Source organism: Helianthus annuus, chromosome 13 (genome assembly GCF_002127325.2).
Source record: "Helianthus annuus cultivar XRQ/B chromosome 13, HanXRQr2.0-SUNRISE, whole genome shotgun sequence".
Taxonomy (NCBI): Eukaryota; Viridiplantae; Streptophyta; class Magnoliopsida; order Asterales; family Asteraceae; genus Helianthus; species Helianthus annuus.
In genome coordinates this window covers 76,539,149-76,552,114 of record NC_035445.2, presented here as the reverse complement: position 1 = coordinate 76,552,114, position 12,966 = coordinate 76,539,149, and the positions used below count along the sequence as shown (strand labels likewise).

General features: G+C 33.8%; 1 protein-coding gene across 1 annotated transcript; it reads right to left on the bottom strand.

The window, feature by feature from the left end:
* Positions 1-12,540: 12,540 nt before the first annotated feature.
* On the bottom strand, positions 12,541-12,966 carry LOC110901076 (dnaJ homolog subfamily B member 6). The gene has a single exon (XM_022147929.1). The coding sequence runs from the start codon at positions 12,964-12,966 to the stop codon at positions 12,541-12,543; it is 426 nt and encodes a 141-aa protein (XP_022003621.1).

The following is a 12,966-nucleotide window of genomic DNA, read 5'->3' as shown; positions in this document are numbered from 1 at the left end:
GGGGTGATGCGTTTCGGTAAGAAGGGTAAACTGAGCCCGAGATACATAGGACCTTTCGAGGTTATCGAACGTGTCGGGTCAGTTGCCTACAAGTTGAACTTACCAGAAGAGCTCAATGGAATTCATAATGTGTTCCACATCTGCAATCTAAAGAAGTGTTTCGCTGATGACTCATTGGTGATCCCACACACAGATGTGCATATAGATGAGAGCTTGAAGTTTGTGGAGAAGCCTTTGTCGATTGAAGACCGACAGGTGAAAAAGCTCCGAAGAAAACATGTGCCAATAGTTAAAGTTAAATGGGATGCCAGGAGAGGTCCCGAATTCACGTGGGAAGTTGAATCCACGATGAAAGAGAAATATCCCTATTTGTTTGAGTAAATATCGGGTCGAGATTTATTTTAAGGGGGTGAGGATGTAACACCTCGAAATTTTGTGTCCAATAATGTATTGACACGTGTCTTAAGTTTACACGTGGCGTTTCATATTAAATAAAGGACTAATGTTGACAAACCTTGAAAGTATGTAAATTCGAGGGTTATAAATGTCAAACAAGGGTAAGTATACTGTATAGTAACCCTAAATGGTGCTCGTACCTTCAAACGAATAAATCATGGATCGTACGGAAGCGAAACACGGAAGAAAGTGAGAGATTACAAGCTACAGGGGTTAACTGTGTCAACATGTTTAATTATACCTCTGAGTGACCCTTTGACATACCTGAGGCTTTGTAACAGTAAAATACGCTCACTAGAATATAATATATAAATTCCGCGAAGTTCCGTTTTAAAACGAGAAAGTTATGATCAAATTCGTACGAGAAGGGTTAAAAGCGTCAACAATGAAAGTTAAGGCTTTCCGAATAATTAACAAAAATAACCGGGGACTTAACAATGCGGGTAAATAACACGAGGCCCTTAGTTGTAAATAATCAAGGGCCAAATCGCAAAGTTACCCCTTCAAACCCGAAAGGTCAGGTTAATAATTACAGAAGATTTCGTTATTAATTACCAAGATTTAGGCAATCATTACAAAAGATTTAAAATCTTTGGAAAATAACCCTCTCGCGGGCCGCGTTACATTTTGGGTTAAGTTGAGGCGGGCCGCGAGCCTTATATTTGTACGCATCTGATTTAAACCTTCAGGCGGCCCGTGTACAAAGTGCATGGTTCTTCCATGCGGGCCGCGTGAGACGCCCAGATGCAGAAACCTTGGACTTGCATGCCTTTTGAACTTGTGAAGGATCAAATGAGCAATAAGTGAAGCATGGGTGCCCCCTACTCGACCCATAACACCTTAGGACACCTGCCCATCATCCATGATCACTTGTAGACCAATGTGTGATGATCTAGGAGCTTGTCTTGCACTATAAATAGACCTCAATGTTCACAACTTAAACACACCTCAAACACACTTCTCTGATCATTTCTGAAGCTCCCAAGTGTTCTTCTTTAGTTCTAAGTCTTACACCAAGTCTCTGTAAGTATGCCACACCTTCTATGGTTTTGTTTTTGCTTAGTTTAGCCTAAAAGTCAATCCGTCGTAACTAACGATTGACTTTGCGATAACTCACAAATGGTTCAGTGAATTGTCGAATCAAAAGTGGTTATGTGTTGGTATTTATGCGGGTAATAAATCTCTAAAAGGGTTCCCACTGATCACCACTCTAACTAGTTCAAATGTAATTCGTTCACAAGATTATAATTTTAAATAATTCTCCCAAGTTAAACAAACATGTTTATGCCACGTGCATCCAAACCAATTTTTAATCCTTTTACAAAATGAGTCAGTTGATTGTATTTACCAGTGTAAACTGACGTATTTTCCTAAAAAGATTAAATGCAGGTACTACACGTAATTGGCTGGTAATAGCTCCCTAGCATCTAAAGAAGTCTCGCAAGCTTGATGTCTATCTGTTGAACAATATTTTTATTTATTTTGATCCATCCTGTGGATACTATTCAACTCCTTGTGATACATTTGATATTACAGTAAATGGTTGAATTATATTTATCTTTATGCTTCCGCTGTGCATTTATATATTGTGGTTTGACTATATTGTTGCCAACTACGTCACGGTAATCCCCCACCGGGCCCACCGGTGATACACGTGGAAATCGGGGTGTGACATGCATATAAAATTCAGGAAGGTTATATACGCTGCGTATTGACCTATACGCAGCGTATATAAACCTGGCAAAAATTTGATACTTCAAACCTACCAAAATGACCCCAAATTTGCAGATGTTTTATCTACGCTGCGTATAGGTCAATACGTAGCGTATAGGGTTAACCCTATACGTTGCGTATTGACCTATACACAGCGTAGACACACCTTGTTTTCTGTGCAATGATTGGTTATCGGGCACTGAGATCTATGGTTTATCTACGTTGCGTATAGGTCAATACGCGGCGTATAGGGTTAACCCTATACGCTGCGTATTGACCTATACGCAGCGTAGATAAACCCTGATTTTGCTAGGGTTTGGTGTGCCAATAGACGTTTTAGTGTGCCAATAGGCACACCCATGACATGAGTTTATGAATTATTACTATATTTGATGGGCATGTTGCGCTTGTTAATAATTAGGGGTAAACGGTTGTTGGTTTTGTTATTATTTTTATCCAATACTAAAGGGTTGTTCGGCATCTCACATACATTATATTATATTATATAACAATATATTGTACAATACGTCGTGCAATGCAATCCTCGAATAAAGAAATATAAAAATAAAATAACAAAAACACTTTAGGCAAGCTAAATTTAATTTTCCAAACCCGAATCATTTTCATTGTCCGATATGATTATAAAACAAAGTATCAATCATAATTAGATAAGTGTTGGCTCAAACAGTCGTGCTAAATTGATGTTTGAGGAAAAGATAAAATGGGTCATGTGTGGTTTGAGTCATTTTTCTTGTTTACTTTTCCATCACAAGACATTAATTAATATGTTATTCGCAAAAATCGTTGGTCCCATCCGAAGCGACTAAACTTGTCATGTGCAACAATGATGTTTACACTTTTGTTTTTATAAGAAACAAGTAATTGAAAACTATCGTTTGTGTTATAACTTAAAGAAACAAAACAAGTGTCATTTTATGATAAGCGAGTACTATTCATTGAATCAATATCTTATCTAGGCGTGTGTATGAGTCGGTTTTGGCTAAAAACTATAATAATATCCGCAATTTGGTTAACGGATAACCATAACCATAATCGATTGGTTATGATGGTTTTGGTTAATCGGTTTTGAAAGTTATAGCGGGTCGGTTATGGGACGGTTAATCGTGAATTTAGCTCTAGTTAAAAATAGCTCAAAATTTTTTTGGCCATGGAATAAATTGTTATTACATATTTCTATGTATTAGTATATGACATGGTATTAAAAATATATATAATCTATAATATTAATACCAATTACTATCAAGTTTTTTAACAAAACAATATGATATAATCCATAAATTCAAAAAAAAAAAACATTCAATCGAAATATAACCCATAAATTAACAAAATGTTCAACCAAAAACATTAAATATAGGAAAAATGGTGAAAAGTCCAAAATCCGACTAAGATTTTACTACAAGTCGGTTCGGTTCGGTTCGGTTATTGCAGGTATGGAAACATTGATATCCACAACCGACACGCTACTTTCGGTTTTCAGAAAAACAGGTAACCCACCCACCAATATTTTATGTGGTTCAATTTTTTCAGTTAGGTTTTGTTGGTCCATTCGTTTACGGGTCGATTAATTCTGTTTTTTTACACACCCCTAATTGTATGTATATGTAATTTACATGAAAAGTCATTTATATCTTATATTCAAAAAAGTATATAACTCAAACCACTCTCCTAAGAGCAACTCTAGACTGGGACGCGGATGAGGTGATCTGTGACCAGCTTAGGGGATGGGTGGGTCCTGGAGCTAGTAATGAAGACTCACATCTCAAAATACCTGTATATAAAGTATAAAAACACAAATAGCATGAAGTGTATATAAGAAAAACATAAACAAAGGAAGTAATAATAGCATAAAGTATCGATAACAAGTAATGATGAAACTAGTAATACTCGTAATAGTAGTAAATGAGAAAAGAAAACGTATCACGAACTACCTTGAAAGTATTAGAATCAATACCTAATGATAGACAAGTAGAATGGTAGGAAATGATGAGACATTATGACAAAGCTAAACAAATCTATACACCCTTTAAAAATCCCTAATATTTAATTTTACATTTTCAAGAAATTCTATCACCGATCATGTCGTCACATATGTGCAAATTAAACAAATTTTGTCTAGTTAGCTTATCCCATGTCAGGTTGGGTTAGTCTTTGCCTTTCCTCCCTTTCTTCATCACAAATAAGTCTTGCCCCAAGAAAACCTTCTGATCCAAAAATACTAAAGTGGAAGTCATCATCAGACACCCATGTATTGACTTTGTCAGATCAAATTGTGATGTTGAAAGGATAACTATGAAGGATGCATATGGTCTGAGTGCATGTGACCTTCAAGATCTTTTGAACCTTCAACTTGAAAGGGGTAATGAAGATGACACAATTTCCTTGGACTTTGAATTACAGTTCAAATGGCAAATCTGGGAATTGCTGATGAGAAATAAAGATCAAGAATAAAGAAGGGTTTTGGCATCATCTGTTTTAGGGGGAGATTGTTGGCTCATGTGGATCCCACCTTGAGAACAGATGATACAAAGCCAAAACAGTTCTGCAATCAACTGATCCAGAATAACAGTGTTTTGGATTCATTCTTCCTCCAATGACAAAGGCATTAAACAACCGCTGCTTCCTAAGGTCTGCTACAAAGCTAAGGTCTGTTGGTTTACAAAGTCTGCTGAAGTTAAACCACTGATAAAGACAAAGGTCTGCTGGAAGCAAAGGTCTGATCATCCTTTGAAGAAAGTCTGCTAAAGCTTCATCAAATGATAGAATTCATCAGAGGATAGAGATATCAGAGTTTGTAATCAGTGTTTTGTATTGTAACAGTGTTTAGCTATAGCAGAGGTTAGGAGTTATTATAGTTGTTAGATGTCATTGTCTAGGTGACGTCAGCAAAGATTCCACAGTGGTTAGGTTTGTACTATAAATAGAACAGTGTATGTACTATTCTATTAGATCATTTCACACACTTGCATTTTGTACGAACAAACATTGTGATCTCAGGCTGAGGAGGAGAATTGTAATTCATGCATACGTAAATCAATCATTCAATTGAAAGTGTTCATGATGAAAACAAATCTCTCGTTGTTTGTGTTATAAAGTTTACATTCATTCCACTGCATATTATTTAATCTTTCTGTCATCTTCCATATTTTATCTTAAACAAACATAAACAATTCAAACTTAGATCCTAACAGTTGTTTCTCTAAATATTGAAAGTAATTGTTAAAGTAATTTATTGCTAATCATGTGCACATTTGCACAAGATCATGTGGACTTTCGCAAGTCTTAAAAAACCTTAGGGCAGAAGAGAACAGACACATACGATGTGCTGTAAGAATAAATAAATAATATATTTATTTATATATGGCCATTATAATCATTTACATTATATGGATCAAAATATATAACAATCCATTAAATAATTAGTTGGTAATTGTTGATGGGCCTTATTACCATTATTAACTAATTAGGGTTTCCTCCTGGGTGCATATATAAGGAGACTTATTTTGAGGTTCTAGGGTTAGACTCATAACCTAATTACTCATAACATCAAATCGACCTCCATCTCCATAACCGAACTCCCTTATTCGGTTTCTTCATCACCATCATTAGATTGCACCCTAAGGAGGAACCAGACCAAACTGACAACTATGTCAAACACTGTTGCTACATCTCCATCTGGATTCTCTGCTGGCTTGTGCTGATGCAATCAGGTATGATTCATATGTTTTCCTTTATGTATAAACAGAACTGAACCAACATGTGGTATCAGAGCATATGTTGATTAGTCAGTTCTGTTCTTGTATCCATTATTCTGGGATCAAAAATCTGGAAAACTGTTTTTTGAAAGTTCATAAAAATCAAAACTGTTTTCGAGTTCTAACAGCCGAAATCCCTGTGTTCGGAAAATATGTTTGATAATTTGACTCGAAACCATAAGTGGGATAATAATATCCGAAATCTGTTAACTAAAATCATAAAATTTAGATTTCGGATCCCAGATCATGTTCTTATTTTTGTTAGGGTTCATCATAATGTTCTAAGAAAACTCGCAAATTCCCTAAGATTTGGAATATAATTTAGATTAGTGGGTGTTTTTCCTGTTTTGATCTTTATTTTATCTAATAAAATTCCGAAAACTGTTAAAGAGATATCAGTTATTATTTTCGAAATATTTTGATAAGATTAGATCAGCATTAAAACAGGAAACATTATCCCACAATCCCTTAAATTTCGAGTTTTCAGTTATTATCACAAAACAGCTGTTAACGAGGTTGCTACTCGCAACCATGAGGTTGCTACTCGTAACCATGAGGTTGCTACTCGCAACCATGAGGTTGCTACTCGAAACCATGAGGTTGCGACTCGCAACCATAACGTGATTGATCGAAACCATGAGGTTGCGACTCGCAACCATAACGTGATTAGTCGAGACTAAGGTTGCGACTCGAAACCATAACAGCATAACTCGAGACTAAGGTTGCGACTCGAAACCATAACAGCACAACTCGAGACTAAGGTTGCGACTCGAGACCATGACTCGAAATCTCAAAACTTAAGCTGTTTAAAAGTGAACTAAAAATTTTTGTAATTAAATGATTGGTTTTTGTAATTATTTAGTTAATTAATGAGGATCAAAGAATGATTTACAAAACCAAAATGGCTTAACTTGAATGAGCTTTTGATGTATCACTTCTGGCCAAAGCTGATTTGATGCATCTATTTATTGTTCAAGTATTATAAAAGCTATGTTGAGTATGCATTACAAACGTGAAATGTCTTAATTCTGGCCAAAGCTGATTTAATTCATTTATGTTTAGCATGCTTGACAAGTGCATAACTAAAGTGATTGTCTCATTTCTGGCCAAAGCTGATTTGTCACGATTACTTTGCACACATGCTTAAATGATTACACTTCTGGCCAAAGCTGATTTGTCTTCGTTTAAGTAGAATTTTAAATAAGTCTATTATTTTGATGTTAATAATAGACATATCACAACCTCTTCACACAATGATCCTTATATTAATGATCCTTAATTACTTTTTATGATCATTTCGTCTGTTTTTTTTAAGTACCCATAATTTTACTCACTATAATTTACTTCTACATATATCTCATCCACTCTAATTCCTAAACCCAAAATGTTTGTTTTATTTAAAGTTTCTATTGGAATTAGCTCTTAAATTAAATCCTTGATTATTTCTTAAGACACGATAATCCTATTGCTCTCTTCTGATAAAGATTATAAAGAAGAAAAATTAGAGCATGATGATCAGGACAAATCGAACATGATGTCTCTTATGATAATCAAGAACTCTCTAACATAATGCTATCACTAAAGTTATTCCAGATTAAGATTTTCCTAAGGCTAATCTCTTATATGTGGAATAATCACTAGAACTCCTAAGGTGCATGTCTTCATTTAAAATTATAAATTATAAGGTTAAGTGGTATATGTGAATATATTATAATGTACAATACCATGACCCATAAAGTTAAGGGCTTACGCATGGAAATAAGTACATTTTCCAGTACATTACATACTAAGTTTTCATTTGTACAATTTGATGCATTATAAATCAGCTATAACACTCAAAAGTACCAAAGTATAATGAGTGTGTTGATAAGCAACATATGTACAAAGAAATAAATGTTTGAAACTGGAAAATAAGATGTTATTCACCTTACAACCACTAAAACCTTAAGAGAGGATTGTTCTAAGGTCCATAGACAAATTATAAGTGCTAATCCCAACGTTAAGGTTCTTCAAGGGAAAAATCTCACTGCATTATTATGTCATTAGACTAGGCATAAGCAACGAGACTATCCATTATTCTAAAGAACAGTTGGATAAATTAATTAGATAGTAACTTCCTAATGATATTTAAGTCTGATAATTTTTTAATATTCAAATTAACACATGATTAGTTGACTCTAGTTCCATACGTTTTCCTTACCAGAACTCGACAAATAACTAACACGAGAGTTAGTGACAAAAATTAAATGTTAAGGCTATAAGAGCCATAATAAGCAGTCTTCAAACAACGCTTTTCGATACCTGATATATTCTGATTAATCAGAATATAGTATCATAATTAAGCAAAGATATGAAGATTGTGAGGTTTGCATAGTCAACATAAAGTCACACTTACTGTAAACTCTCATTTTATTTGTTCTAAATATCTGGATAAAAACATTACTAAGATGAAACTAGATGATGCCTTACTTTTCACAACTTTTGTCATCATGCAAATGAGAATTTGACAAAAGGAAAATGAGACTTATAAATTTCATCCATTAGAACCAAAATTCATGAGAAATCATAACATGGTTAATGAGGATGATTTTTTCATCTAATCTCATTTTAAGTGATTTTACATCATGACGTTAAAGCCCTAAAATATGACTTGGCTTAAGGAATAAGCATGGGTCCATCATAAGTCATTCATTGACATTCGTGGAACTTATTCCAAATGGAATATTCAGACATAATTCATTTATCATTTGAAAGACTATCAACTTGTATCTAAATTTTGTCGCATATGGCCCACGGTCTTAGAAGAACTCTATTCATATATGTAGTTAATCAGATTTCTATTAAATATGTCCCTAAAGTTTCTTATGATATCTGGACATTAAAGAAATCAAATAAAGTCTAACGTATATGTGATAGGTTCCCACGTCACGTAGCTCATTGAAACTTCTCTTGTAGCATTCTAGAGATATTAAAGATCAGTGGGAGCATTAAGTGTCTTAATAATAACTTGCAATAGTTGCAAGAGGTGGGGAGTGAAAATTTTAAATTTACACCTCTTGTACAAGACATCGCTCCATCACGACACTGTTCTATCAAACCTTATCTCCTTAAATCTAATGCTACTCTTACAAAAGTTTCATTGTTGCCTAATTGTGTGCGCACTTAGATTTCTTACCTAAAATAACATAATCCTCAACAAGAGAAACTACAACGACTAACGTCATTAACTTGTTTCTCTATTAGAATTTGTTGGTCATTACATGTTGACCCTAAGCATGCTGAGTTCCTAAAGATTTCTAAGGTCAGTGGGAGCAGTCAAAGTCCTTATAATGACTTGCAAGGAATACAAGAGGCGGGGGGAAGAGTGTCATTAAATTTCACTCCGAATTTAACTCCGATTACACCTCTTGTACACCATACTGCACCAACTCTTATAAACTTAGAATGAAAATGATAGCAACCTAACAAAGAGCTAATCCATAAAACTGAAACTTCTAACAAACCCAATAATCAACTCAGGAGGTCATCTAGGTTTAAAAACATACTAACTTTGATGATTACATAACCTCCCTAATTGAAGTTGAAATGGATTTTGGAAAAGTTTACTGATCTTATCTCTTAAAATTAAGCCATTAGTGTCAATCAATCCTCTGAATGAAATAAAACTGTTTTCTAGTAAAACTGATTTTATGTGTTCTTATAACGTTTGAGATTTGATTGAATTACCTAAGAGTGTTCATAACTAAATCAAATCCTAATATAAGCGTTAAGACACAAAGAGGCATGATTGGTTGTCAAGGTTTGTACTCAGGAAGAGATAAATTATTAAAGAATCTTTATTACATATCTAACAAAAGATTTCTTTGAGGATCATCACTGTTCTAGTAGCTTATAATAGTTTTAAGCTACATTAGATGAACATTAAAACAATTTTCCCTAACAAGGGCTGACACATTTACATGTTCATTAGATAACAACCTAAAGTTTTAAACTGAAGGTTAAAGAACATTTTATTTGTAAGCCAATAATATCCATGTATGGGTTAATGCAAACATCATAATGTGATGAAAAGCTAACGTAATTATTTTCATCAAGAATCAAGTGGATTAATGTACCTACCTCAAGATGAGTGGGAGCAACTAAGATAAACTTGTCTATATAGATGATATTCTTTTGACAAGTATATGTTACATAAGTCAAAGCATTGTTAACACAAACTTTGATATAATAAATCTCAGAGATATCTCTTACGTGATTGATATCATAACATACTGAGATAGACCCAATGGGATATTAGTTCCGTTCCATAAATTTAACCTTAAATGGGTCCTCACACATGTAACAAACAATTTTGCTCTCCTTTAGAGGATAATAGGATAAATGAGATTATTTCCTTATGCTTCATTAATTGGAAGCCTTATGTAAGTTTAAGTCTATACTCGTTTAGATATTACTCACATTGCAACACACTAGATATGTCTAGATTAATGTGTAGCATCTAATTGAGTATTACAATATCTTTAAAAGAAACGAGAGACTACAATTTAAAGAAGAAGTGAGAATTAAAACCGGTTTATTACTCTAACTTTGAGATATTCAAAGATGACAAAATGTAGTTTCGGGTATATCTTTATGTCAGCAGACAAAACTATCTCATGGAAGAGTCATAATGCACTAATATCAACAACGTAAGTTATAACGACATAATATAGTCACTAAATGTTGTTGGAAATTTATCAGTGGACTCGTAAGTTTATTAACTCCATATAATTAATGTTTTGAAGAATTAGTGTGATAAAGTCAGCTACCATTACTCCTTGAACAGTAACAGTTCAAGAGGTGCTGCATTAAGTTTCGATACGCAATTAATTATTCGTTTATGAACGAATTGAGGAAACTAAGTTTTGTATCGAATACATTCATGATATGCTTAAGGATCCTATAACTGAAGGGCTATTACCCATAAGTCTTATTAAGAGAGCTCATAGACGGGTATTAATTAATAGTCGTGCGCAATTGCATATCGTACTATGAATGACTAAGTATTAGTTAATTTTCCTCATCAGTTTGATTTTGTATGTCTCTAAGAATATGTCAAGCTAGCATAATGGCATATAGACAAATATAGTTACAAATCAAACAAAGGGCTTACGCGTATTTTGATCATAACGATTAGGTTTTAAATTAAGGCTATAGTATGATTAATGGGGGTCCTGAGTTGCATAATGATTCAACGGCTGTATTTTTCTGCTATAGTACTTGTTTAAGGCTAAAATGAGTGTTAACTCCTGATCAGGCTTATCTAATACTCATAGTAAATGATTACTCGGCCAAGTGGGAGAATGTAAGAATAAATAAATAATATATTTATTTATATATGGCCATTATAATCATTTACATTATATGGATCAAAATATATAACAATCCATTAAATAATTAGTTGGTAATTGTTGATGGGCCTTATTACCATTATTAACTAATTAGGGTTTCCTCCTGGGTGCATATATAAGGAGACTTATTTTGAGGTTCTAGGGTTAGACTCATAACCTAATTACTCATAACATCAAATCGACCTCCATCTCCATAACCGAACTCCCTTATTCGGTTTCTTCATCACCATCATTAGATTGCACCCTAAGGAGGAACCAGACCAAACTGACAACTATGTCAAACACTGTTGCTACATCTCCATCTGGATTCTCTGCTGGCTTGTGCTGATGCAATCAGGTATGATTCATATGTTTTCCTTTATGTATAAACAGAACTGAACCAACATGTGCTGGATAAACTTAAAAAGAGAGTTTCAAACTAAAACAGTTGAATAATTACGAACTAAACTACGTATATTATATTTTAGTGGATGCTTTATATATGATTATTTTCTTTTATATAATAAAGGTATTTATCGTAATTGTTTAATTTCATTCTTTTCTTTTTTATAATAGAAGTATTTATCGTGATTGTTTAATTTTATACGTTAAGTGATCGAAGGCTAAAAAAATTATATAGTTCATAATTAATTTCAAAATCTTTTTACTTATAAGATTCACAATTCTATTCTTTTAACAATAAAAACCAAGTTAAACCAAGTTTATAAATAGTTACTTCATCACTATTTTCTTGTCACCAGCGGAATTATCCGATCATATTCATCTCCATAAGGTATAATGCCTATACACCAATTCAGGAGGAAACCTAATTAATATGGGAAAACCCCCCTTGTGGGAATCGAACCCAGGACCTATTGGTCACAAAGTTTTATCCCACCCACAAGATGCAACTAGGCTGTAAATCAATTTTACTATATTAATAACTTCTTTTTACAAATAATATTTTCATTAATTTAACTTAGAGTAAACTGCCATTTTGGTCCCTGTGGTTTGGGCACTTTTGCCATTTTAATCCAAATCTCAAACTTTTTAAATCTAGGTTCCTGTGTTTTCACTTTTATTGCTATTTTAGTCCAAAATTCAAAAATTCTCTTTTTGACTGTTGCAACCTGTCTATTTTGTCTTTTTATGCAGGGGTATTTTTGTCCAACTGATTTTCATTTAACATATTATTAATTTAAAAACTAAATTAAATACATTTAATTCATTTAAATACCCTTATTAATATACATTTCCCCATTTACAACACAACTTATTCTCCACCGTCTCCGCCTTGCTCTCACTCTTCGTCTTCTCACTCGTCTCTTCTTCTCACTCTTCAAAACTCCATCTGAAACCCTACCTTTCGATCCGTAAAAAAACTCCGCAACTATCTCATCTGCATCTCTCGAATCAAACCTAAACCTAAACCTCGCACCAGATCTACTCTTATACGTACCACTAGAAACCGTCGGTGACAACAATGATTCATCATAAACTCCAGATTTCAAACCTTCTTCACCGTACATATCATAGATCTGACGCTTTTTCGGATCCGAGAGAACGTAATACGCTTCGGAGATCTGTTTAAACTTCGATTCAGCGACTTTATCATCGGTTGATGATGCGATATTCCTGTCTTGATGCCATTTCAT